The sequence below is a fragment of the Cynocephalus volans genome, chromosome 8, assembly GCF_027409185.1.
Source record: "Cynocephalus volans isolate mCynVol1 chromosome 8, mCynVol1.pri, whole genome shotgun sequence".
Lineage (NCBI taxonomy): Eukaryota > Metazoa > Chordata > Mammalia > Dermoptera > Cynocephalidae > Cynocephalus > Cynocephalus volans.
In genome coordinates this window covers 57,017,851-57,045,190 of record NC_084467.1, presented here as the reverse complement: position 1 = coordinate 57,045,190, position 27,340 = coordinate 57,017,851, and the positions used below count along the sequence as shown (strand labels likewise).

The 27,340-nt window shown below is 39.1% G+C and overlaps 1 protein-coding gene across 1 annotated transcript in view; it reads right to left on the bottom strand.

Moving 5' to 3' along the window:
- SGIP1 (SH3GL interacting endocytic adaptor 1) overlaps window positions 1-27,340 on the bottom strand; it is a 181,322-nt gene that overhangs the window by 98,806 nt on the left and 55,176 nt on the right. Inside the window, exons 2-3 of the mRNA XM_063105768.1 lie at window positions 17,642-17,705; window positions 4,958-4,982 (exon numbers count right to left, since the gene is read on the bottom strand). Coding sequence (XP_062961838.1) covers window positions 4,958-4,982; window positions 17,642-17,705 — 89 coding nt within the window. The remainder of the gene's footprint in view (window positions 1-4,957; window positions 4,983-17,641; window positions 17,706-27,340) is intronic.

Sequence of the window (27,340 nt, the reverse complement as noted above, 5' to 3'; positions counted from 1 at the left end):
TATCATATTTTATTTCTTTTTTAATTCCTGCTTTACCAATCTGTTTGTAAATGGCTTCTTTACAAAATGCTCCAACTCCTCCTTAGAGAGCCCATATAACAAACAAGTTCAATATAGACATTTAATGTATAATAATAAGAAATCAAATAAACTAAGTTGATTCCAAAGAAGTAAATTCATGAATTTTACGATCAGTATAGTACTGCTATCAATATACCTTTTAGTTCTTAAATAATTCCTTGATACAGAGGATTATGATCTAAAAATCAAAGAGATTAGGTAAATTACTGAGTTCAAACTTTTCAAAGTTCTACAATGTGCTTTCATGATAATCTCATCCAAATAACTAAAGCCCTTCAAAACCAAGATCGCTTATATGTTCAGCTTTCCTGACAACATATATCCAACACCATGGACAAAAAAGTTCCTAAATTTTTAGATCTGGACTAAATGAAAATTTTCTAGTTTTCATGGAAACCAAAGGAAGATTAAGATGAAGGGGAAGAAAAACCTATAAAATGTTTTTCTTTTAAAATAGAAACATTTCAAAAACAAATACTAAACACAAACAACAAATCATAACAATAAATTTTTTTTGGCAGGTATTCAACACACACACAAACACACTTGGCTTTATTAGAAAAATGGGCAGTCTGGTCTCTTTCGTGCCAGTGGATTCTTACAAACAACTTTGGTTTCACAAGTGAAAATTATCAAGTTAAAGTTAGGTCAGAGCCTGGATGAAATTCATCTGGCCAAACCCCAAGAAAAAATCAATTCTCGTGGTTTAACCATTGAGCAAGGTGCAGCTCTTAGTAGCGGCAATAGTGAAGGTAATGACTCTATTGATTTTTAAATGGGAAACTTTGAAGAAGCGAAGAATAGAAGTGGGGAAACAACATGTAAAAAAACTAGGCTTAACAGTGAAAACGACAGTAGTTATTCATCAACATATAAACAGTACTTTTCCTTTTGAGTTGGAGTTTTATATTCTTTTACTTCATCCTTTTCTGTATTTTCTAAAATTTTACCCTTAGTATAAGTGACTTGCATAACTGGAATATATGATTGTTATTTAAAGATAATTGAGGCTTACAGTGATGTTAATCTTGTTTTAATAGGTATTTTACTTTGGTTAGTCTTATTATTTTTTCTCAGATAATATGATTGGTTAAATCAATAAATATAGTAACAATTTTGTTCAATTATACACTCATCAGAGTTCCCAATTTCCATTGCGAATGCCTCTCTTTTTCAAGGTCATCTAATGGCCACCTAGTGATCCTTGGGTGAAAACTGTTAAAAATACATGATGTAGTGCCTAAATATTATCTTTTCTCCACCAACATAGACTCGATTCTCTTTGTAAATAATCATTACTGAACAGCTTGTTGAATAGAACTGTGAAGATGGAAATGCTCTGTGTGCTATCCAATATGGTAACCACTAGCCACAAGTGGCTATGAAGTACATGAAATGTGGCAAATGAGACTGAGGAACTGAATTTCAATTAAACAGCCACATTTGGCTACCATATTGGAAAACACAGCTATATTTATTGCATAGTCTAGGCTGGGATCAGCATCCCTGACTTGGCAACCTTTGGTCAAGTCACTGGTTCCTACAGACCAAGGTCCTGCCAAATTCCTGAAATTATTGAGATAGTGCTTATCCTAACAAATGATTATTCAATTTGAGTGGTGATGTTTATATTACAGCCAAAGCCCTCTTTTTAGATAGCAGATTATTTTTTAAAATTAAAATACCTGTCCTTTGTCTAAGACAAACAAAGCACATGTCTTTTTTGCCTGATCACTCTTTAAAAGTATATTCGGATGTCAACACATAAAGTCTCTATAGTTGATTTAAAAATTGGCCCCAGGTATTCAAGAAGTAATTGGGAAATATCTAAGAAAGAATCTTCTTAAATGTAGTAAGGAAAAACTATTGTGTTTTCCAAATTTTAAATTGGAATTTTACTCACTGTTTCTACAACCCCTTGGAAGTTTTAAACTAAAATCTGTTTCCTTACCGAAACTTTTTTTCCTCCTTCACGCGCACACTCTGCTTTGTTATTGTAGGGTGGTTCATGTGGGCTGGGCTGCTGGAATTGATTGTTTTCATGTAGAAAAAAGTTGTTAAAGGATCTGTTTGTTCTTCAAGACACATATAAAGAATCACATGGAATCAGCAAACATACCACAGAAGAAACCATTTCTAGGCCAAATTGTATGGCCTACCAATCTTGGCAGGGTTCCTTGAGCAAAAAGTGGACTTTGGGGCCCATAATGAGGCTCTATTCAGCAGGCCAGCTCGGCTAGGCCAGGAGAAGGAAGACGGAGGAAGATGCGTCCCAGGCACTTGACACTATGCAGATCAAGTCCTCATTCAGCCAGCACTTAATTTACAAGTAGAGAATGGACACCAGGACACACAAGAAAAGTCTGAATAAGAACGGTTGTAGTTCTAATCTAAGAATGAAAAGTTTAGCTCCACCATATTTTCCCCTGAACCAAAGCCTTCCTGAGGGTCATTCATACATGCAGCACACACAGCTGACAGCTCCAAATATGTGCCTTTTCCAGCACACCTGTTCAGGATGAGCAGAAAATACCTCCTTACAGCAAGGCCTGTGACCCTGATGCCGAGTGTATGTGTGGAGGGAAATCAGAACTGCTTAGAAAAAAGGTTAAATTGTACGCTGCACAAATTAGTTTGTCTCTGGGTTAGAACATATTGTCACACACAGATGCTGAACCACGACAAACAGCCCTGCAGCGATGGGTACATTCGGCAAGGCAAGCCCACCTGCATAATGCAGCCCTGCCACGAAGCTTCTACAGGTTAAACCTCTCAAGCATGTCACCAGAGATGGGCTTCAGTGGATTCTGAGAAAATGAAACTAAAGCCTCAGTACATTAAAACTTTTGTGTAGCCCCTGTGTTTATCAAGTAATTTATAAGCACTAGGTGGGTATAACACTGTCTGTAGTTTATAAAGCCACATTAATAAAACCATATATTTTAACTTCTAACATTTAAAAGGCAATAACTTGGAAGCTGTATCAACCATGCAAAAGTGGACTGGGTCCACAGATACAGAGCCTTAAAAAGAATCAGTCTGTGTTTGAAAGAAAATCAGGTTGAGATCTGTAAGGACTGAATGCAAACAGATCACTGGTTTTCAAAATCTGATGACTGTAGTAAGTGGGAAAAATTTGGGAAACATTTCCAAATGATAAAACTAGCAGCTGGCTAATAATTTCCCATTACCTATAAAGTTATTCCAATATTGCCTATAAATAAAACGCATTTATTTCAGGTGTAGTCTTTTTCAGAACTGGTCTGTGTAAATTTCCCGAGAAATCAGAATTAAATAATTCCTCTTTCCTAATAATCATGACCAGTGATATTTATGGCACTTCTAATCAAGAGGGTACGACTGCTAACAAATAACTTTATATGACTTAGAATGGTGGCAGTAAAGGAGGACTCAGGGAACTGGGGCATGACGCCCTGACCTCAGCTGGCTGAATCCCCAGAAAGACTGCAGGGTTCATTAATGCAGCACACACTCATAGTTCCTGCTATTCCAGCTGCAGTACCAGGCGCTGCTCGGCAGGAGACAGAGGACAGTGAGGTAGCAATGGTGCCTCAGAAACATTGAGCAGGGGAGTTTGAAGAAAGAACAACAGGACAAGACAGAGTGGCAGAGGGACAGAAGCAGGAAATAGCAATCCAGTCTGGGAGCAGCAAGGGTAGAAAGCAGAATAGTTAACAGAACCTTGCAAAGGTCAAAGTGGAAGGGACAAGAGAACTCAGGGAGGGGACCAAGCCAGAAGCAGAGAAAAGACACAAGCAGAGAGTACCTGAGACAGAGTTAACGAGAGGGCTCTGAGCCAGAAGCAAGAGGTGAGGAGAAGCTGAGTCTTCTGGGTCTTTTTTTTCCCCTGCTGAATAGAGCCTTGATTATAGTGTTACCCAATGTCTGATAAATTTCAGTCTATTAACATTTCATGGCAAGAACCACATGAATGCAAAAGGCACCCCAAAGCTATGAACCTTGAATCAAGTGTGGGAGAAAAACTCCTTCCATAGTTGCAATTAACTCCCCAATTTAGGTCAAATATTATAAAGGGTGATTTTTCAAAAAAAAATTTTTTTTTACCACCAGGTTTATTTTAGTTCCCTCTCCATCCCAATGATCCTAATGTGAGTCCTCTTTTTTTGTTCAGTAACAGCTGTTCTTTTGAACCTTCTGAATAGGCATCTGATTTAGATCTGACGGAAGTCATTTTAGAAGTTGGTGCAGACTCCCATAAGCACAACTCGGATAAATCTAAGCCTGTGCAACACAGACTTCTTTAAAGAGCAAGAAATCTGGTGGCCAGCAAGGAGTTAAAGTTACTATTAAATCTAAACCCAGTGGACACGTTTTCTTCCTTCAGGCTGTAAATTCAGGCATAAGTGGTTTCAAGACTATTCCCTACTTTTGAATTTAATATAAAAATGTATCTGCAGCACAACTACTAAAGGAGAAAGACTCTTTCAATTTTATTGGATCTCAGCTCCATTATGACTTTGTGGTCTCTGTTGCAGAAAAACATTCTCAGATAATGAGCTTCTACATCATTAAATTGGAAATGAAATAGCAGTTGTTGGTAGCAGCCACTGCATGAACTATCTGGCTTTTGACCCACCATCCTGATGACTGGTTTACTTGCCCACTCTGGGGTAGGGTTTTAGGTGAATGCAATAAATAAGTCTAAGTTGACCAAGACTACATTTATGTCCCATGCAATTACTATAGAGAATTACAACAATGACAGGTCTAAAAAGTCATTCAAGCTATTTTTTCCCTATAGGAAAAAAATAAAAAAAGAAATGGGGCCTTAAGAAATTTAAACATAGCATATATTGAAGTGCAAACCCACCACAATGGCCATTTAAATACTTACAATTCCATCTCTATCTGGTGAACCTCTGTAACAGAAAGAAATTGATAGCTGTTATGAAAATGAATCTTTCTTGCTACACAGATTAAAGTACAATACCCACCACCCTCGCTCTCCCCATGTTCCTGCCCCAGTAAATCTGGCTAATGAAAACTAAATCAAAACAAACTAGTTGAATAATATTTGAGTGTGGGGTATGTGCATGTGTGTGTGGGAGGGAGATTCTCATTTAAAAACTGAAATCCAAAAGGCACAAGTTGGTTGTGCGATGCTTTGGCCCACTTTTGAGAGGAGAGTTCATTAAAGAATCTGTCCAGTCTAGCTGGCTTCATTTAAAACCACCAAAAGGCATGTTAACCAGTTTGGTTTCTCATTGTTTCACCTGTAAGTGGTTCTGAATTGTCTCCTATAAGGTGAAACTTCTGTGGTATTTTTCAACTTATTTTGAGAATCTGTAATTTCTTCCAAATTTCTATATTTACCTCTCCTCCCCCCTGTAGGAAAGCAGGAAACGGTGGGCAATATTTTGCTAAATGACTCCCTCTATGACTAAAGTCCAGAATAGCTGTTCTATGGTGGCCCTGTGCTGTGGTGGTTAGGAGCAAGGGCTTTAGAGTAAGATAAATCTGGATATCTGGACTCTATCACTTAATAGTTCTGTGACCTTGACCATGTTATGTAAATTTTCTAAGCCAGTTTAAATAAGATAACACATATAAATAACTTATAACAGTTCCTGACTCATACTCAGTATTCAAAAGTTTTACTTAATTATAATTTCTTTATTTTTCCCATGATGTCTCTTCACTGGGAACACAAAACTGCCCACTTGCAGCCACACTGGACTCTGGAGCAGTGAAGGAGAGATGTTATAATACTACTTTGGGAAACTGAACTGAAGGGGCAGAGGAACGGAGAAGCAACAGGGTAGCCAGTGTAACTTTGTAACATCCTATTTTAATTCACTCTGTAAGGAGCTAAAACAATGTCACTCTATTAACAAGGGGACCAGAATTATTCTTGAAAGGGCCCTGCATTGTTTGGAAGAAAACTTTAGTAAATGCTTGGGGGTGGACTGTGACATCTTGAGGAGTTTTGTGGGGTTGCAACTATTCTTTAGGATGAGAGACCAGGTAAACATAATTTTTATTGCTTCATAAGCGGGGCCAATGACAGGGGGGAGGGAGGGAGAGAGCGGGGAGAGGAGAGAGAGAGAAATGCAGAGTTGGTGATGCAAGAGTTGTGGTATGCCATCTGGGCTCCAATATGTGATCCCCCTCCCCCATCAACACCCCTTCAAAATTAGCAGAATATTCTACTTGGATTATAAAACACTTGATGGAGTGCACCATTTTCATAATTAGTGAGTTCTGTGTCCACACAGATGTAGGTGTGAATCAGTGATACAGGGGCAAAAAGCAGAGTGGACCCTGATATTGAAAAACCATGGGGGTTGACAGAAATCTTGGGATCTTTGGATATTCCCTGGACATGGGAATTAAACAGTTCAAAGAAATTCCTTCCCAAATAGAAAGATGGGAAGAATCTCAGCTGATAAAAGTTATAATTTATTGAGCAAATATTGAGTGCTCATAACAAGCCAGGAACTTGGCCAGGACCAGGGGATAAATATAATGAGGAAGGCATGCTTATCACAAAGGCACTGCGACAGGCAAGTAAATCTAGTGCGTTATCGTGGCCATAATAAGCTCAGGCTAGAAGGAAAGCAGAGAGGACTGGTACCAACCCATACTCAGCAAAACCAACTTTCCTTTTCCTATCTATATACTACAAAAAATGAGCATTTCTTACTAGGATTTCAATCCCTGCAATAAGAGTTGGGAGGTGATTGTATTGAGATTTCGAGTAGAATATGTTCAAAGGCACTGATCGTTGTGGGGATGCTTTTGGGCACAGCAAGCCATAGATAGGGGGAAAAGAAGGCTCTGGAGAACAGCCTGGCTGTGGTGCTGCCTGCAGATAGTCTAGGTACAAGGGGTTATCAACAGGGGACTGAAATGGGAGGCCACTTGATTCATGTCTACTGCAGCTATTGGAATGGTATCTTACAAATTTTTATCAGAAAATCTGTAATTACACATAGCAGCGTTGGAGTCCTATCCTATCCTTTATCTTATCCCTTGATGGGGCTGGTGCTTCCTTGTAAGGAGGCAGTAAACATGGTAGCTAAGAACGCTAGCTCCAGTGCCCAACTACCTGGCTTCAATCAATGTAGGATTTCTTAGCTGCATAAACTAAGGCAAGTTACTTCACCCCTTTTTGTCTCAGTTTCCTCATCTATAAAATATCCATAATAATAGCATATACCCCATATGGTTACTAGAAGATTCGATGAGTTAATATAAGCGAAGAGCCTGAAACAGTGCCTAGAACATAGTAAATAATCATGAAATGTTATAGAGAATGATAATTATTATATAATTTGACCTAGGAGAGGGAATGGAGAGATTTTAGCAGCCACAGACATTTGGACATGTATTCTAAATTTATTTCCTAATTCCCTTATGAAGTTTTATATTTTATTTTGAAATAATTTTTTTAATGGCAGACCCTTATATTTACTCATTTCTACTTTATTTATTTTCTTTTTTATTGTAACATAGTTAATTATTCATATCTGTGGGGCACAGAGTTGAATATCAATACCTGTGTGTAATGTGTGATGCTCAAATCAGGACAATGTATTCGACTTCTATTTTAAAACTAATTATGTACCATGGACCATGGCCTCTATTTTGAAACTACTTTCACAGTGACTGCCTTTCTCTTTTACTGTTCTGTTTGTCTAGATTATAATTTTGCCTGATGCTTTTTCTTCTTGGTAATAAAAGCATAGGCACTAGAGTCTAGACTAGAATACTGGCTCCAAGTCTTATTTTCTGGATAACCTTTAGCAAGTTACTTAATCCCCTTTGGCACTGATTTCTCATCTCTAACACTGAGATATTACTATAACTTGATTGAATTACTTTGAGGATTACAAAGGATATCAGTGCAACAAAATATCTTGCCCAGGGCCTGCTACTTAGTACAGGCTCACTCCCTTCCTCTCTCTATCAGCCATTGTAATGAGATCAAATCAGGAAGCTCTGATCCTAACCCCATTCTCTATCTGTCTATCTAAGGAGGTTCAATCAGCCGAAGTTGGTGCTGGCCTCTACCCTAGCAGGTTGCTTAGCAACCCTGAGCAAGTTGCAACAACCCTGAACATAGTTTGTACCAACAAGGTTTCAATGATCACAGACCAACATACGAATTCACCGAAGCTGAAGGGACAGCAAATTGCCAGAGCGTATCTCCACCCCTTCACATTTATGTTTCCTTTTCCTGGAATGATATGTGATCCAGCTAGAGTGGGCGTTCATGGAAAGCAAAGGCTTATACAAGACAGTTTGTCCTTTGATCGTCGCTGGTGGTGGAACCAGTGTGCAGCTAATTTGCTATAAGGCAAGTAATTTGGGGCACTTGAATGATAAGAAAAGGAGAGATGCTGGGACTCTACAAGGTAATGTGTCATTAGAGTATCTCAGAGAAACTGGGCATCTACCCAAAGCCACAAGGAAAAACTTGCTTATTTTCATATCTTTAGAAATGGTGATGGAAGAGCTGTGCTTTGTTTTTTTTTTTTTTTTTTTTTTTTTTTTGGGCTTTAAGTACTTTTATTAGAATTTATCTTTGTTTTTTGTTTTTTTTTTAATTTTATTTTGTCGATATACATTGTAGCTGATTAATGCTCCCCATCACCAAAACCTCCCTCCCTTCTCCCTCCCCCCCTCCCCCCCAACAATGTCCTTTCTGTTTGCTTGTTGTATCAACTTCAAATAATTGTGGTTGTTATATCTTCTTCCCCTCCCCCCCCCGGTTTGTGTGTGTGTGTGTGTATGTGTGTGTGTGAATTTATATATTAATGTTTAGCTCCCTCCAATAAGTGAGAACATGTGGTATTTCTCTTTCTGTGCCTGACTTGTTTCACTTAATATAATTCTCTCAAGGTCCATCCATGTTGTTGCAAATGGCAGTATTTCATTCGTTTTTATAGCTGAGTAGTATTCCATTGTGTAGATGTACCACATTTTCCGTATCCACTCATCTGATGATGGGCATTTGGGCTGGTTCCAACTCTTGGCTATTGTAAAGAGTGCTGCGATGAACATTGGGGAACAGGTATACCTTCGACTTGATGATTTCCGTTCCTCTGGGTATATTCCCAACAGTGGGATGGCTGGGTCGTATGGTAGATCTATTTGCAATTGTTTAAGGAACCTCCATACCATTTTCCATAGAGGCTGCACCATTTTGCAGTCCCACCAACAATGTATGAGAGTTCCTTTTTCTCCGCAGCCTCGCCAGCATTTATCGTTCATAGTCTTTTGGATTTTAGCCATCCTAACTGGGGTTAGATGGTATCTCAGTGTGGTTTTGATTTGCATTTCCTGGATGCTGAGTGATGTTGAGCATTTTTTCATATGTCTGTTGGCCATTTGTATATCTTCCTTAGAGAAATGCCTACTTAGCTCTTTTGCCCATTTTTTAATTGGGTTGCTTGTTTTCTTCTTGTAAAGTTGTTTGAGTTCCTTATATATTCTGGATATTAATCCTTTGTCAGATGTATATTTTGCAAATATTTTCTCCCACTCTGTTGGTTGTCTTTTGACTCTTTTAATTGTTTCTTTTGCTGTGCAGAAGCTTTTCAGTTTGATATAATCCCATTTGTTTATTTTTCCTTTGGTTGCCCGTGCTTTGGGGGTCGTATTCATGAAGTCTGTGCCCAGTCCTATTTCCTGAAGTGTTTCTCCTATGTTTTCTTTAAGAAGTTTTATTGTCTCAGGGTGTATATTTAAATCCTTAATCCATTTTGAGTTGATTTTAGTATACGGTGAGAGGTATGGATCTAGTTTCATTCTCCTGCATATCGATATCCAGTTATCCCAGCACCACTTGCTGAAGAGGCAGTCCCTTCCCCAGTGAATAGGCTTTGTGCCTTTGTCAAAGATCAGATGGCAGTAAGTGTGTGGGTTGATTTCTGGATTCTCTATTCTATTCCATTGGTCAGTGTGTCTGTTTTTATGCCAGTACCATACTGTTTTGGTTATTATAGCTTTGTAGTATAGCTTAAAGTCAGGTAGTGTTATGCCTCCAGCTTTATTTTTTTTGCTGAGCATTGCTTTGGCTATTCGTGGTCTTTTATTGTTCCATATAAATGTCTGAATAGTTTTTTCCATTTCTGAGAAAAATGTCTTTGGAATTTTGATGGGGATTGCATTGAATTTGTATATCACTTTGGGTAGTATGGACATTTTCACTATGTTGATTCTTCCAATCCAAGAGCATGGGATATCTTTCCATCTTCTTGTATCCTCTCTAATTTCTCTCAGCAGTTGTTTGTAGTTCTCATTATAGAGATTTTTCACCTCCTTGGTTAACTCAATTCCTAAGTATTTTATTTTTTTGGTGGCTATTGTAAATGGGCAGGCTTTCTTGATTTCTCCTTCTGCATGTTCACTATTGGAGAAAAGAAATGCTACTGATTTTTGTGTGTTGATTTTGTATCCTGCTACTGTGCTGAAATCATTTATCAATTCCAACAGTTTTTTTGTAGAGGTTTTAGGCTGTTCGATATATAGGATCATGTCATCTGCAAACAGGGACAGTTTGACTTCATCTTTTCCAATCTGGATGCCCTTTATTTCCTTCTCTTCTCTGATTGCTCTGGCTAGTACTTCCAACACTATGTTGAATAGGAGTGGTGAGAGTGGGCATCCTTGTCTAGTTCCTGTTCTTAAAGGAAAAGCTTTCAGCTTTTCCCCATTCAGGATGATATTGGCAGTGGGTTTGTCATATATGGCTTTAATTATGTTGAGATACTTTCCCTCTATACCTAACTTATAGAGGGTCTTTGTCATGAATGAGTGCTGAACTTTATCAAATGCTTTTTCAGCATCTATAGAGATGATCATATGGTCCTTGTGTTTGAGTTTATTAATATGGTGTATCACATTTATTGATTTGCGTATGTTGAACCAACCTTGCATCCCTGGGATGAATCCCACTTGATCGTGATGAATAATTTTTCGTATGTGTTGCTGTATTCTGTTTGCTAGTATTTTAGTGAGGATTTTTGCATCTATATTCATCAAGGATATCGGCCTGTAGTTTTCTTTTTTGGTTATATCTTTACCTGGTTTTGGTATCAGGATGATGTTTGCTTCATAGAATGAGTTTGGGAGATTTGCGTCCGTTTCAATCTTTTGGAATAGTTTGTAAAGAATCGGTGTCAATTCCTCTTTGAATGTTTGGTAAAATTCTGCTGTGAATCCTTCTGGTCCTGGGCTTTTCTTTGTTGGGAGCCTTCTGATAACAGCTTCAATCTCCTTTATTGTTATTGGTCTGTTCAAATTTTCTACGTCTTCACGGTTCAGTTTTGGGAGCTTGTGTGTGTCCAGAAATTTATCCATTTCCTCCAGATTTTCAAATTTGTTGGCGTATAGTTGTTTATAGTAGTCTCGAATGATTCCTTGTATTTCAGATGAATCAGTTGTAATATCGCCTTTTTCATTTCTAATTTTTGTTATTTGAGTCTTCTCTCTTCTTTTTTTGGTTAGCCTTGCTAATGGTTTGTCAATTTTATTTATCTTTTCAAAAAACCAACTTTTTGATTCGTTGATCTTTTGAATTGTTTTTTGGTTTTCAATTTCATTCAGTTCTGCTCTGATCTTAATGATTTCTTTCTGTCTGCTAACTTAAGGATTGGATTGTTCTTGTTTTTCTAGTTCTTTAAGGTGAAGTGTTAGGTTGTTCACATGCCATCTTTCCATTCTTCTGAAGTGAGCATTTAATGCAATAAATTTTCCCCTCAATACTGCTTTTGCAGTATCCCACAGGTTTTGGTATGATGTATCATTGTTTTCATTAGTTTCAATAAACTTTTTGATTTCCTGCTTGATTTCTTCTTGGACCCATAAGTCATTAAGTAGAATGCTGTTTAATTTCCATGTGTTTGTATAGTTTCCAGAGTTTTGTTTGTTATTAATTTCTAGTTTTAATCCATTGTGGTCTGAGAAGATACATGGGATAATTCCAATTTTTTTGAATTTATTGAGACTTGATTTGTGACCTAATATGTGATCTATCCTGGAGAATGATCCATGTGCTGATGAGAAGAATGAATATTCTGAGGTTGTTGGGTGGAATGTTCTGTAGATATCTGCCAATTCCAATTGGTCTAGAGTCTTGTTTAGATCTTGTGTTTCTCTACTGATTCTTTGCCTAGATGATCTGTCTAGTATTGACAGTGGAGTGTTCAGGTCCCCTGCTATTATGGTATTAGTGTCTATTTCCTTCTTTAGGTCTAATAGAGTTTGTTTTATAAATCTGGCTGCTCCAATATTGGGTGCGTACATATTTATGATTGTTATGTCTTCTTGATGGATCAGTCCTTTTATCATTAAGTAGTGTCCCTCATTGTCTCTTTTTATGGTTTTTAGTTTAAAGTCTATTTTGTCAGATATAAGAATAGCTACTCCAGCTCGTTTTTCTTTTCTGTTTGCATGGTAAATCTTTTTCCATCCTTTCACTCTTAGTCTGTGTGAATCTTTATGGGTGAGGTGGGTCTCTTGTAGGCAGCATATAGTTGGGTCCTGCTTTTTGATCCAGTCAGCCAGTCTGTGTCTTTTAATTGGGGAATTTAAGCCTTTAACATTAAGAGTTGTTATTGAAAGGTGTTGATTTATTCCTAGCATTTTATTGGTTGTTTGGTTGTCTTAGGTGTCTTTTGTTCCTTGCTTTCTGATTTACTGTTTGGTTTCTTTGTTTGTTGGTTCCTTAGGTTGTAGATAGTGTTTTTGTTAGCTTGTTTTCTCTTCATGAATGCCATTTTTATTGTACTAGCGGGTTTTGATTTTTCTTGGGTTTTTATGGCAGTGGTAGTTATTTTTCAGGAACCAAACCCAGTACTCCCTTGAGGATTTCTTGTAAGGGTGGTCTTGTGGTAGTGAACTCCCGCAGTTTTTGTTTGTCTGAGAAATATACTATTTGCCCCTCATTTCGGAAGGATAGCCTTGCAGGGTAGAGTATTCTTGGCTGGCAATCTTTGTCTTTTAGTATTTTGAAAATATCATCCCATTCCTTTCTAGCTTTTAGGGTTTGTGATGAAAAGTCTGATGTTAACCTGATTGGGGCTCCCTTATAGGTGATTTGACGCTTCTCTCTTGCAGCTTTTAAGATTCTCTCTTTGTCTCTGAGTTTTGCCAATTTGACTATGACATGTCTTGGAGAAGGCCTTTTTGGGTTGAATACGTTTGGACATCGTTGAGCTTCCTGGATCTGAAGATCAGTGATTTTTCCTATACCTGGGAAGTTTTCTGCCACTATTTTGTTGAATATGTTTTCAATGGAATCTCCATTTTCCTCCCCTTCTGGAATACCCATGACTCGGATATTTGAGCTCTTGAGGTTGTCTGATATCTCTCTCAGATTTTCTTCCATGTCCTTGATTCTTTTTTCTTTCTTTTTGTCTGCTTGTGTTATTTCAAACAGCCCATCTTCAAGTTCAGAGGTTCTCTCTTCAACTTTGACAAGCCTGCTGGTTAAACTCTCCGTTGTGTTTTTTATTTCGCTGAATAACTTCTTCAGTTCAGCAAGTTCTGCTACATTTTTTTTCAGGAAATTGATTTCCTTGTATATTTCCTCTTTCAGATCCTGTATACTTTTCCTCATTTCATCATGATATCTAGCTGAGTTTTCTTGTATCTCATTCAGTTTCCTTAGAATTATCACTCGAAATTCCTTGTCAGTTATTTCAAGGGCTTCTTGTTCTATAGGATCTAGAGTATGAGATTTATTAACTTTTGGTGGTGTACTTTCTTGATTTTTTGTATTTCTGGTGTCTTTTTTTTGGTGTTTATTCATTGTGGCAGGGGGTTTCACAGTCCACCGGTTTAAGACTAATGACTAACTAGGATGTTGCTGTGGTTGCCAATTTGGTATGGCTCCCGCCGTGACTGCTCAGTTGGCCTCTAGTGTCTTGTGTGTGTGGTTGCCTCGGGTCTTGGGCTTCTCCGGGGATCCACCTTTCTGGTCAGCTTGTACTCTGCTGGGCTGGTGGATCACGTACCACAGGGTGTGTGATCTCTGTTGAGCTTTCACTTTCTGTACAGGACTTCTCCCGGTTCCGTGTGCTCTGGCCCAGGCTGTTAGATCGTGCAGTGGCGACCCCACCGGGTGTGTGGTTCCTGTCGAGTCTCCGCCCCCCTGGCCGCACGTCTCCCCCCTCTGTGCACACTGTGCTGGGCTGGGGCGTGTCTTCTGCACCCCTCGTCTATCAGCTGGGCCTTCAAGACCCTGCTCAGCACCGCCTCGCCCAGGAAGTCTACCAGGTTTCTGCTAGGCACAGACGACTGGTCTCTCTGGGTGCCTTTGTAGCACTGTGTAGATCTTTCTCGGGTCTTGTTCACCTTTGTATCCCCCCGGTATAAACCGAGTCTAGTGCCCGCCTGCAGCCTGCTCTCCGGCAGGTTCAAGCGGACCTGGGAACTCTCCTACCACACTATTCCCAACCAGAAATTCGTTAGGCTTTTTTCCAAACTGGTGGTCGCAGAGATGGTATCTGCCTCCCAGTAACAGGAAGTTTACCGGGGCCGGAGTCCAGGGTGTGGTGGAGTGACAGTCGGCCTGCCCGTACTTCCTAGCCCTCCCAAAACTGGTCGGGACGCCCCACACCCCCAGCCCTGCCAGAGAACCGCGGAGGGAGTGGGAGAGGAGGTCGGCCTGCAGGGTCCGGAAAGCCCCGCGCCAGGCCAAGCAAATGGGCTCAGTGATGGCCGAGCAGGGCGGAGCTGCCCGCACCTGGGAAAATGGAGGCAGCACCGTGGCAGTGAGTGGCCTGGTGGTGCAGGCGGGAGCCGCGTGGGCATCCACCCCCCGAACAGAGCTGTGCCAGGGATCACTCACAGTGCTGTGCCAGGTCGGGCGCTCGCTCTGTCTCTGGTTTGTTGCCTTCCGTGTTCTCGGCGCTGCCGCCTCGGGCTGTTCAGTCGCGGCACCGCTCGGGTGCTCCCAGGAATCTTCTTTAATGCCGGCCTGAAACCTCGAATCCTGAATAGGGCAGCTGGCCGCCTTCAGTGCGGCCCCAGCCTCTGGGATCCTGGCTGCATCCACAGCAGCCCTGGCGCCGTGTTCCCTGTTTCAAGACTCACTTTTGCAGCTAAGAATCAGTTCTTTTCCTGCTCCACACTTCAAAGCTGTTGTCTGTAAATGAGGCAGCCTCTCCTGCCGGGGCCAAAGTGGCATTGAGCCCCCACGACCGGCCAGCAGCAGCAGTCCTCCCTTAAGAGATGGCCAGAGGAAGGTCCACAAGTTTCCCGGCTGCCTGAGGCCCAGTGGCCACCTTTTCCACCTCAGCTATTCCGCGCCAGCCGCCGCAGCCGCCGCCATCTTGAAACTCCAAGAGCTGTGCTTTGACCACATGTAAATCACACGTAAATAAGCCTAGTAGCTTTTTTTTTTTTAAAAAAATTTTTCACACGCCAGAAATATCTGGTGCGGTCACTTAGAGGCACTGTCTTCATAGAAAAACGGATCTGGTTTCTGCTGCTGATGTTCTCTTGAGATGCACGTAATAGTGTTCCACATGACTCGTGGCACATTGTCAACAGACGTTGCCAACAGATTGACTGCTACAGTGTCTGACCCTGTAGGGAAACTAGATTCCATCTAGTGCAAACCTTTTTTTATAGGTGAAGAAACTGAGGCCCACCAAAAGAAAGTGTATTTCCTGAGGCTGTGGAGCTATTGGCAGTGCCAGAACTAGAGCCTAGATCTTCTGACACTACAAAAGGGACCATCACTATAGTGGGAGGTTAATGTTCAGAAAATGGCAAATTTCTTAAGAGACAATGTAAATTATATAATCTTCAGAAAAATATTCCTAACTCAGTTATTTAGAAAAATTTGCAGGACTATAGTAAATGTAATTTCCATGAAATATTTACCAAAATAAAAAGAAGGAAATATAGGAACAGGAGACTTAACATTTGTTATCTAGACAAAAAATAACTTTGTTCCCCCAATCCTTTACACTCTCTGGCTTAAAAACCTTTAAGGTTTCAAGGTGGCCCATTGCCTGAGGAAGGAAGCCCAGACACATGGGTCAGGCCCTGGGGCCCTTCCTACTTGGCCCTGATCTTTCCAGCCTTCCCTCCCATTATCACCCTTACCTTTAGCCTCCAGGTGGACAAACTGCCCCATTTGTCTTGTCCTAAATGCCTACTGGACTTTTCCACCTCTCGGCTTTTGCTTTCGATATTCCTTTAGCATAAAATACATATCCTCATCTTCTTGAAGGCCAAACTTAAAGCTCCTTCCTCCCTGCAGTATCACTGAGCATCAGTCCAAATATGAGCATTCTCATGCTAAAATTCCCATAAAATTCCATTTTAATTGCTCATAAGGAATTTGTATCAGCAATAATAAGAATAGTAGCAGTTGCCATTTACTAAGTACTAGGTACCATGTAGGCATTTCAAATACATTGTCTTATTTAGTTGTATGAAAGATATTTTAATTTATTTGGTAGATATTTTATCCCATGAATTATAGGTTGGAAGACAATAACACAGGGAAATGCTCAGCACCTTGTGATAAAATTTATGCATGATAAAAATGTACAGAGTGAAAAGCTAAAGGTGAGAATAAAAGTGGCCCTCTTCATTTTTACCTGTGTCCAAACAACGACTGATTTTCCTATTTTTAAACTTACTTTCAGGGATCTAACCAAATGAGAGGTTTAATGGGCTCAATTCTGATATACAGCAGCCCACGCCCGATGTGCATTTCTCCCCAGTCACAACCAGCTGCAGCTGAGTAGTGGTGCTCTCCTTTGCTGGTCTTGGGCTGGAATCCCAAGCTCCTAGCCAGCTAACTTCTTGTATTTCAGTTGCTTGCTTAGCTCAGAAAGACACCTGAGATTTTACATTAGAGCCAAATACTTCTGAAGGAGAATTCAAGAAGGTCAAATAAATGGAGTAAAACTGTTATGTCCTTGGACATTTTCAAGGGTCTGTCAGTATCTTTGGGAAATTGATTCTCTAGGATATAATCATTTAAACATGTAAAAGCATCCTCATAGTTGTTTCTGGCATTGACTTCTCATTCACAGCCAAAATCCTATCACTTCTGTGAATTCTGTGAATTCTGTTGATTGACAATTGGGCTGGTATAAAGTCTCGGCATCTCAAGTAAGAGCTTTGGGATGTTTTATAGTCTATGTTTGTTTCTGGCTAGGCCTAATCTACCTAAACAGATGTTTTGTTGTTTCTTCATTTCAGACTCTAGGAGCAACCCTGAAAGCGGTCATGAATGCTTTTAGTCCCCCACAAAAGCAACAGTCATATTTTCTGCCTCCCAAGGCTGCTGGAAAGTTTGGATATCAGGTTGTAAAAAAAATAACACATGATGAAAAACTGAATACATGATGAAAAATCTTCACCTTTTTAGCACAAGCCCAAGAGCTGTTTATGACAAACAACTACAGTTTACCCAGAAATGGGGAGAGCTACAGAATAGTACACAATATCCAAGAAAACTCTGCAGCAATCTTAAAGGGACAGTGATAACGGCATCCCTTTTGCAAGTAGATTTTGGGGGGAGGCAAACTCTTAAAGTACATACGTAGAATCAGTGTCCTTTTCTTTCTTCCGTATTCCAAAGGCCTTTCTTGTACGTTTTTTCAATCCTGTGGAAAAACAGCAGAGGGTTAAAGAAATCTATCAGCAACATTCAAGAGAACATATATTTTGAAAGCTGCAACACACCAGTTGAACTTAAATGTTCAAAAAGCAAGGAAAGTTCCTTCAGTTGTATGTATATTTATATGTGTATGCATGTGGATATGACTCACTGTTACATTTTCAACAGATGTTTATCAGGGGCTTGGTACTGTAAGTTCTTAGCACTATAAGCAACATAAGGATGTATGGGTACGGAGAAGATTGAAAGCTTTTCTTAGACCACTATTATTCATCACCCAAACTGTGGCTCTGCCAAGAAGCAACATCACAGATTTAGAAGAATATCCATTTCCAGGTTGGACAAATTCCTGAGACTGGGATAATACCAAGACACAGATTATGTGAACCATATCAAGACAGCTACACTGGCCGTCATGACACGTCTTTGTCTCCTGGACTAGATTATTAACCATTCTCTGAACATACCCCGACATTTGCATTCCAATATCTCTTTCTTCCTTGTGGGGTCCTGACCTCTTCTTGAAATGTTTTCCCTATTTTGTCAACATTTAGAATTTCAATTTGTCCTTAAGGCCTGGGCCAAAGACCACCTCCCCTGTGAGGGCCTCTCAATCCTAGTGGTACAGGACACTGACTATTCTTTGGTCCCCCCAAAATGTTGCTCTTATATGTGTTATAATATGCCAAACAGTACCTCTTACTCGTTTCTGTGTCAGTTTCCCTCAGGCTAAGAGCCTTTCCAGGACAGAGGCCAATACTCCCTCATTTGTATGTTCCCTATGTCTAGTACAGGTACCAGATAATAACCTGTTGATTTAAAATATCTTCCAGGAAGCACCATTCAGGCAGCACTGGGATAAGAAGACCCCTTTCTTCCATCCAGACAAAACAAGCCCAGTCTTGGTTCTTCCATTCTTAACCTGTCAAGCCTCTGTTTGGTCTTCCCATCTTCCACATGTTTCATAGTTACACAAAGGGCTTATGTTTCTTATGTTAGCCAGCATTATTCAAGCATACTAAACGCCTATGTATTCAAAACCCTAGACTTGTCACTGGTGATTTCGAAAATCTTCTTGGAAATTGGAGCTAGAAAAGCCACTGGTATTTCAGGATTTGTTTGGCACTGCCAGGTGGGACAGAGGGAAAAAACACTGACAGAATCACTGATTTGATGACACCTTCTTCCAAAACATGTGAGTCAGCCCCAACCACTCAGATTATCTGAGTCATTTATTATCTGACTCTTAGGACTCTACTCAAATATAATCTCTAAAATGTCTCTGTGCAGCCTAACTTTGCATTTTAATAATCATTCCATTTAAGACATTTAGGTCTTCAAAATGTCAATGTTTATTTTTTAAAAATAATCTCCTCCCACATAAAGCTATTCTCCATTACTCTCCACGTGATCAGTTTATAGCAGAGCATATTGACATTTAAAACTACCCACCCATAATATTTAGAAACACTTTTCTCCTTTCATTTTAAATTTTGTTTGTTAAAAATTTTCTTCTTCTTCACCTCTATTGCCTTATTCCCTTATAGGGACAAAATATCATAGTTATATAATCATAATTTTCTTCCTACCATTTTCCTTGGGTTTCAAGCCTCTTAACTGGCTTCTCTATTCTTCTAACTTAGCTTTGAGTTCACAATGAATGCTATATTCACCAATCACTATTGGATTTTATAGGACTAAATAACCATTGCTGTTATTATCTTATGTTTTCAAGTGTTTTATTTTCTGTAACTCGACGTATGAGATAAGAGAAACCATGCCCTAACACATAGATCACAAAAATACACAAGGATTACAGTAATTCTTGTATTAAACTAGAAACAGAACAGACCCTGTCCTGTTTCTGGCTACCAGATTTGGACAATAGCCAATATGAACCAGGTCATGAACGTCATGAGTTGTCCATATTCCAGTGAAAGTGTATTGCATCAGGAATCAGGAAACATGAAGTCTATTCCCAGCATCACTTCTAATAGTGTAGCTTTATACAAGTTCCATTCTCCTTGCCTCAATCTTTTAGTCTGTAACAAATCAGCCCATGATAAAAGATAAAAGAATTTACACACCTTCCCCAAATTCTATGCCCGTCTGTCGCTTTAGTTTCACTGGAAGTCATGTTTCTAATACATGTAATACATTTACACATGGAATATAAATAGGAATATACTAAAGATGTAAAATTCCAGAAAAATAAACTAATCGAATTGTCAAATAAGAAAAAGCATTGAAAACATTTTCCCCCGTGAAAAGTGCAAGGACTTGAGAAATTTAGAAAAGTCTGAAGAAAAGTTTGAAAGAGTAAAGCAAAGTTATAATATGTAAAAGTTATTCATATCTTAACAGATCTTTGAGACGATCTAAGAAGAAGCAATCACAACAACTGCATTAAAAGTGAATGGTCATGGTGTGGTCATGTCTTTTGAAAGTTTATCAAAATATATTCAAAGAAACTCTTCAAACAAGCAATGATAGTCAAGGATCCTGTAGGAATAACAGCTTTAAGACACTGTTTGATAATTTGATAAGCTTAAAAACACTATATCCAATGATTTTCCACTCCTGAGTCCATAATGCCATGAGGATTTTAAAGTCAATTTCTACAGTATAATTGTTTCTGGGGTCAGTTATGAGTTTTCACCAACTATTTTTTACCACATATGGGATGGCAAAATTAAGTGTTTTTGAGAAATGAAGTGACTTTTCCCTTGCCAACATGAAAACAAAGAAATCTAAAGGGGAAGAATTTTATTGACCTGACAATCTGTAGCTAGAAAGGTTCTCTCTCAAGCTGTGGAACTGAGAACACCTTCCTGTGTGGACCCAGAACTGCAGTCTTGGATCAGCCACACTGACAGCTGGCCTGTGTCTCTAACTTCACCTAATTTGTATTCCTTCAGTTTCCCTTGGCGTTACAGGAAAAGCTAGTGAAATTTAGAAACAACAACAACAAAAAGCCACAAAAGAGTTAAAACTAGACTGATGCTTAAGAGGTTGAAGTGCTTATTTAAATCTAGGCAGTCCTGGATGTGATGTTATAAAATAATTAAATAGAGCTCAGCATGTATTGAAACTGATGATGGTGATAGCACAAAAACTACATTCAGAGTAGGAAGAAGTTTCATCATTGTAACTCTACTAGCCACCATTTCTGAGGTCCTACCTATGAGCCAGGTACTAGTTGCTTTGCATATGTTGTCTCATTTAATTCCCTTACAAACATTGTGAAAACATTGGCTATGTTTTCTTCTCAAGTAATGAGCCTGAGGGTTTGCCTCAGTTAGGTTTCATCATCATCATCATCATGATCTGTGGTGAGAAAACCGATGGTCCTCTCTTCCTCTGCTGTTCCCCCAAATGTTGGGGTTCTTTAGGGCTTTGTCCTAGGTTCTTCTACATTCATTCCCTGAAGCAATTTTATCTGTTCACTTGGTTTCATTTACCATATGTATGCAGATAAATCCTGAACCTATAAGTGAGGCCCAGTGCTACCTCATGAGCTTCTGAAGGATAGTACTTTTCCTACTCTGGCTTCTATGGAGACACCATATTTCTGCAAAAGCCTTTAGGCTCTACTTATAATATGTATATGTAATCAAGGCTGTAAAGGTATGCCCAACCATTAGTTTCAGATTATTTTGTGAACAAAATTTACCTTAAAATTAAATAGTTCTCCATCCAGTGATCAATGGATAAACAAAATTTGGTATGTCCATATAATGGAATATTATTCAGTCGTAAAAAGGAATAAAATACTGATACATGCTACCTATGAATGAACCTTAAAAACATGCTAAGTGAAAAGAGCCAAATGCAAAAAAGCCACATATTGTGTGATTTTGTTTATATGAAATATCCAGAACAGGCAAATATATGGATGTAGAGAGCAGATTGGAGGTTGACAGGGTCTGCGTGAGGAGGCGAATAGAGAGTGACTGCTTTGCAGGCACAAGGTTTCCTTTTGGGGTGATAAGTTCTGAAACTAGATAGTGGTGATGGTTGTACAACATTGAGAATGTACTAAATGCCACTGAGTTTTACACTCTAAAATGGCCAAAATAGTATTTGTATTTTACCACAATGAAAAAGAAATGAAATAGTTCAAGCCAGACAATTCTGTGATAAGGGGGGGAAAGATGGGAGGGAGTGGGGAAGAAAAGGGAAAAACTAGGCAGATTGGCTTAAAAGCTTGGGATCTCTGTTACTGTTTTTGTTTTGTTTTGTTGTGTTTGCCAAAGTCGTCAAATATTTAGTAAAGAAATAAGGACTTATATCGTCAAAAATTTGTGTTCATAGTGACCTCCACTATCAAGAAAGTAATATTTCCATAAGAATTTACAACAGAACATCTAGCTTTCTCTTACATGTGCCAGATGTTTACCAAGTTCTTCATAAACATATTTTATGTTGCTTGCTCCTTTGATCTTTTCTCATAAGATCAAAATATCACATTAATCCCACTAGATAGTAAGCTGCATGAAGTCAGCAACGTTATCCATGTGGGTGTCTTGTTTATTTCACCTTTGGATAGTATCGCATGGATAGAACATTCTTTAAAATCACTTGCTCGATTGTATTGAAGGAGAGGCATTATTTCTCAATTCCCTTTTCAAACTTCAAGGTAAGCCCCACTGGAAGCTTATGAAGTCAATTTGTCAGGGTGAAACCTCCATTTTAGAAATGAAAAAGAAACGAAAAAGTAAGTGTGCATTGCCTATAGAAAAGATAAATACTGTTGCATAAAACTCTTGGCTTCCGTTGTAAATGTGGTAAGAGTTTGCAAACCGGGTGGCGATGTAAGATAAATTGCTTATGATAGGTTACAAGTGAAAAAGTTTGAAAGTCTTTTTATTAAAAACTTTCTCTTTAAAAAGATTGTTTTGGGGCTGGCTGGTTAGCTCAGTTGGTTAGAGCATGGTGTTATAACACCAAGGTCAAGGGCTTGGATCCCCATACTGGCCAGCTGCCAAAAAAAAGAGAAAGAAAATTTTTAATTTGAAACACAAATTTTTGTGTTTACTGGTGATCTTCCTTTGAAGCTTCCCTAAACTAATTAAAAACACACACTAAACTTTTTACTAAATATTTGACAACTTTGGCAAAAGGAATGAATAGATACCTGAGAACTTCCTGGCTTTAAGAGTATATATGCCTGCAGACGAAGAAGAAACAGTATAGCAGAAAAACATTACCTCTATTTTCTATTTTCTTTTCTCCTGAGTACAACTGTACTGTAGGGATTCATTAAGTAAACGCTAATTCTGAATTTGAGCCATCTTTAAATGTTACACTGAAAATAGAATTGTTCAGAGAGAACTTCCAAAAGGGAAGTTTGGACTCTATAGTATATAATAATTTTAAGTAAAACATCAAAATTTGTTACTCAAAAGAATCTATGGGGTTTTTACTTGATTGGTTTTATATCTTCTGTTCCATTTATCATACCAGAAATGTTTTTCTCCCTAAAAATGAAGACTGGTTCTGTAGATGGACAGGTTGAGGTAACACTCCTGGAGCTGAGTCCCAAACAGGAGATATCAAGGTGTTAGCGTCCTGTAGGCAGACGCTGAGGACCAGCTGCACAGAAGACATTGCTGGCCTTAACCAGGGATGCTATCCTGTCAAGTAGAAGTGTGAGTGTGGGGTCCTGCCAATAACCCCTCCTTTCTCTCCTCGTTCTGAATCCCTCCCTTCCACATGCTAGCTGGTAAGACAACAACAAGGAGAGACCAAAAGTGGAATGGATGCCTCCCCCTCAGCATCTTGGCAGCAATTGGTTTATCATCTGTGTTATCTTAAAGAGGCTGGGATGGGAAGAGATGTGGGGCAGGTGCAGCTGACAGAAGAGCCCAATACAAAGCCCGTTCTAACACTAGAGGTGGGTTGAGGGGAGCCTGCAGGTAAGGATGTTCTGTGTTTTTGATTGTTGGAGGAGAGAGCCCCTTTGAAATCACTGCTTTTTGCCAACCTTCCTTACTTATCTCACAGTCTGGCTTCCTTGAATAGCTGTTTATTGTGATGTTAAAACCCCCATGTAAACTTACTGCCTTTAAAATTGTTGAAAAGGCACCACTTTTACAGATCATGCTCCTGGGGTGCACTTGCTCCTCCTGCTCCCACCCCTTCCCATACAGTGCTTTTGAGCAAAGCTTAGAGCAGGCAGGGACTAGGAATAAAGCCAGCTCCACGAGTGCCCTAGAGCTCTGAGGGGAGAAGAGGAGCCTTTGGAAGAGGAGGCAGAGCTGCAGCTATGTCTGTTTAGGATCAGCTTTGTATCTCATGAACATTCATAACCAATAAAAATAAATAAATAAATAAATATTATATGACTTACTTGTAAAATTAATAAATTATATTTACCTGTAAAATTAAAAAAAAAGGAACATAGTTAATAGAGGAACGCAACCCATCCCTTCACCCTCACGTATCTCCTCGGAAGCACATAAATGTGCTCTCCCCAAAATAGAAGCAGGGAGACAGGGTGGAAGAGAGCAGAATGCATGGCTTTCTTTAGAATCCAAAGATCTGGGTTCGAATCCCAGTTAGAATACTTGCTGGCTGTCATTTGCAGCAACACTGACAGAGAATCTAAGAGGTGCTAGTTTCCATATAAGATTCATGTCCTCACAGGACATGGGGTTTGGAGAAACAACCTCTATTTCTCTTTCTGTTATCACTAGGATTGAGGGTAAGGCAGCTCTTGTTTACTGAGTACTTTGTAAGCGCCAGGCACTGTGCCCTTTGTACAGACTAGTCCTCTGAACAGTGCCAGAAGGTATTACTAACCCCTTATTTATGGACTAAGAAACAGACTCAAAGTAAGTGCCTCTTCCAAAGCAAAACAAACAAGTAAAAAGACCAAGATTTTGAGCCAGGTGTGTTTGGCTCCAAAACCAAGCAACTTCTTATAGAGTAGTCGTAGTGATTGTTGCTGTATCCAGAGCAATGCCTGGTACAAGGTGAACACATCATCAACATTTGTTTAATAACTTTTTAAAAAAGTCCACTCAGTGTTTGTATAATAATTAAATGCTCAATATCACTCAACATCCAGGAAATGCAAATCAAAATCACACCAAGATACCATCTCACTCCAGTTAAGATGGCTAACATCCAAAAGACTGAGAATAGTAAGTGCTGGAGAGGTTGTGGAGAAAAAGGAACTCTCATCCACTGTTGGTGGGGCTGCAAAATGGTGCAGCCTTTATGGAAAATGATATGGAGATTCCTCACACAGTTACAGATCAATCTACCATATGACCCAGTGATTCCACCGCTGGGAATATACCCAAAGGAATGGAAATCATCATGCCAAAGGTATACCTGTTCCCCAATGTTCATCACAGCACTCTTTACAATAGCCAAGAGCTGGAACCAGCCCAAATGTCCATCATCAGATGAGTGGATAAGGAAACTGTGGTACATCTACACAATGGAATACTACTCTGCTATAAAAAAGAATGAAATACTACCATTCGCAACAATATGGATGGACTTAGAGAAAATTATATTAAGTGAAACAAGTCAGGCACAGAAAGAGAAATACCACATGTTCTACTTATTTGTGGGAGCTAAAAATTAATAAATAAATAAACAAACAAACAAATAAAGGGTGGGGGTGGGGGAAAGAAGACAGAATAACCACAAAAATTCCTTGAACTATTTAAGTCAAGTGCACAGATACGATGGGGGGAGGGGGCGGGGAGGGGGAGGAGAGGAATGGGTAAAGGGGCATGAAAATGAAGTACAATGTATTTTGAGAAGTAAAATTAAATTAAATTAAATTTTTTAAAAAAGTAATGCCTTTTCAATCCATATGTTTGCAATCCATGTTCCATTGAAGTTCAGGTTTTTGATTATTCACTTGAGTATACAGAAATATTAGGGAAGGAAAAGGAACCCCAACCTACATGTGGTGGACCCGTCTGAATGTGCACACATTAGGCCAGGGAGAGGGGTGTGCTGTGACCCCATTACATTTTAGATGGAGAATGTGCACAATGGTACTTAGAAACCCTTGATTCTGCCCAAGACACATGTTATATAAATGAAAACAAATAGACACAATTTACTGATTATTTACGGTGTTTCAGGAAATTTGTCAGGAACTTCCTTAACTTAGCCCAGCATAACCTAATAAGGCAGGAGCTATTATCGTATTGATTGTCTACTGGGGGCATGAGAAGTGACTGGGGCCAGGTCACACAGGAAGTAAATGCAGACCACAATTCACAGTCCCTCAGCCCAAGTTCAGAGTCCAGGCTCTTCATGACTTTGCAGTATCACAACTCATCTCACCCTCTTATTAAAAATGAAAAACAAAAACATGATTTTTAAAAAATAAAAAGACATTTTGGGCAAATTAGGACATTCTTAAATATGAAGATGGTATTTTGCATGTTTAAATCTTTATATGCTGCCCAATGAACATAAGGAGATCCCATAAATGTTAGCTAAGTGGATTATTTCTGTAATAAATGTAAATTTTCAGCTTGAGTCTTCATCAACTTAAAGGGTTACTAAAAGGTGAATCACATGTAATGGAATTACTTATTTTCTGCAGGAACCCAGGCCAAATATTTGGTCTCAGTAATAAAAAACAGACAAACATAATTGCACTGGGCATAATGCCTCATATTGACAGCAACTCTAGACTGGCAAACTCTATTCATTATGACGTTCACTGTATTTCTGTCAGGAAATATTAAGTAGCTTCGCATATCAGCTTTTCCCATAAGTTTTAAATATAGTCACTGTAATCCAATTCAGATTCTTTGTCATAAGAAGGTCTTACAGAAAGATATAAGACCAGTTAAGATGGAGGCTAGTCCCTCCCTTGATTTTTAATGATATTTATGATTTCCAGTGCCTAGGATGTAGAAGATGCTTAATAAAGGCAAGTACTAGGAAACAGGAAAAGTCAAGTTCAGTGTCTAGCAGTACCTAGTAAATGGTAGTCACTCAATAAAGGCTTATCAGCTGCTCTACATATTTGCAATTCTAACCAAAATGAATTGTTTGAAGTTGGTGGGCATGTGCTCTTTGGTCTGAATGCTTTATTGCAATTTTTATGTGACTCAAAGAAAATCCAGGTGCTCTTTGTACTTATTAAGCACAAAGCCTCTTTACCAGATGGTGCCCCATCATGCTGACCTGAGCCTGCTGGGGCAAATCTTAATGATATACTCTACTAGCAGTGGATTGCAAAAGGGTCTGATAGAGATGGCACCTTGAAGTTCAGACTGATATATGGAAATTCATTCTAGGAAACTAAACTGGAGATTTCTAAAAGGCAGTGAAGGGGATAATTGCCTTTAAGGGGATAAAAATAATGACTTTTTATAAAAGGAAATATTTGACTTTTTGGTGACATGGAAGATACCGTTGAAGAAAGTGGTCATGGAAACAAAAGGACTTGGTGTTTGCTATGACAATATTTAATGTAAAGATGGAGCTGAATGGAATTAGGGATAATTTTAAGCAAGTGAACAACTTCTATTAAGCTGTAAGTAATGTAGCAAGATACATGGAAAAAATACCTAGTTGTAAATAAAATATGAGCTGTGAGCTCCAAAATACTTTGGTTCAGATCTCATCTTCACT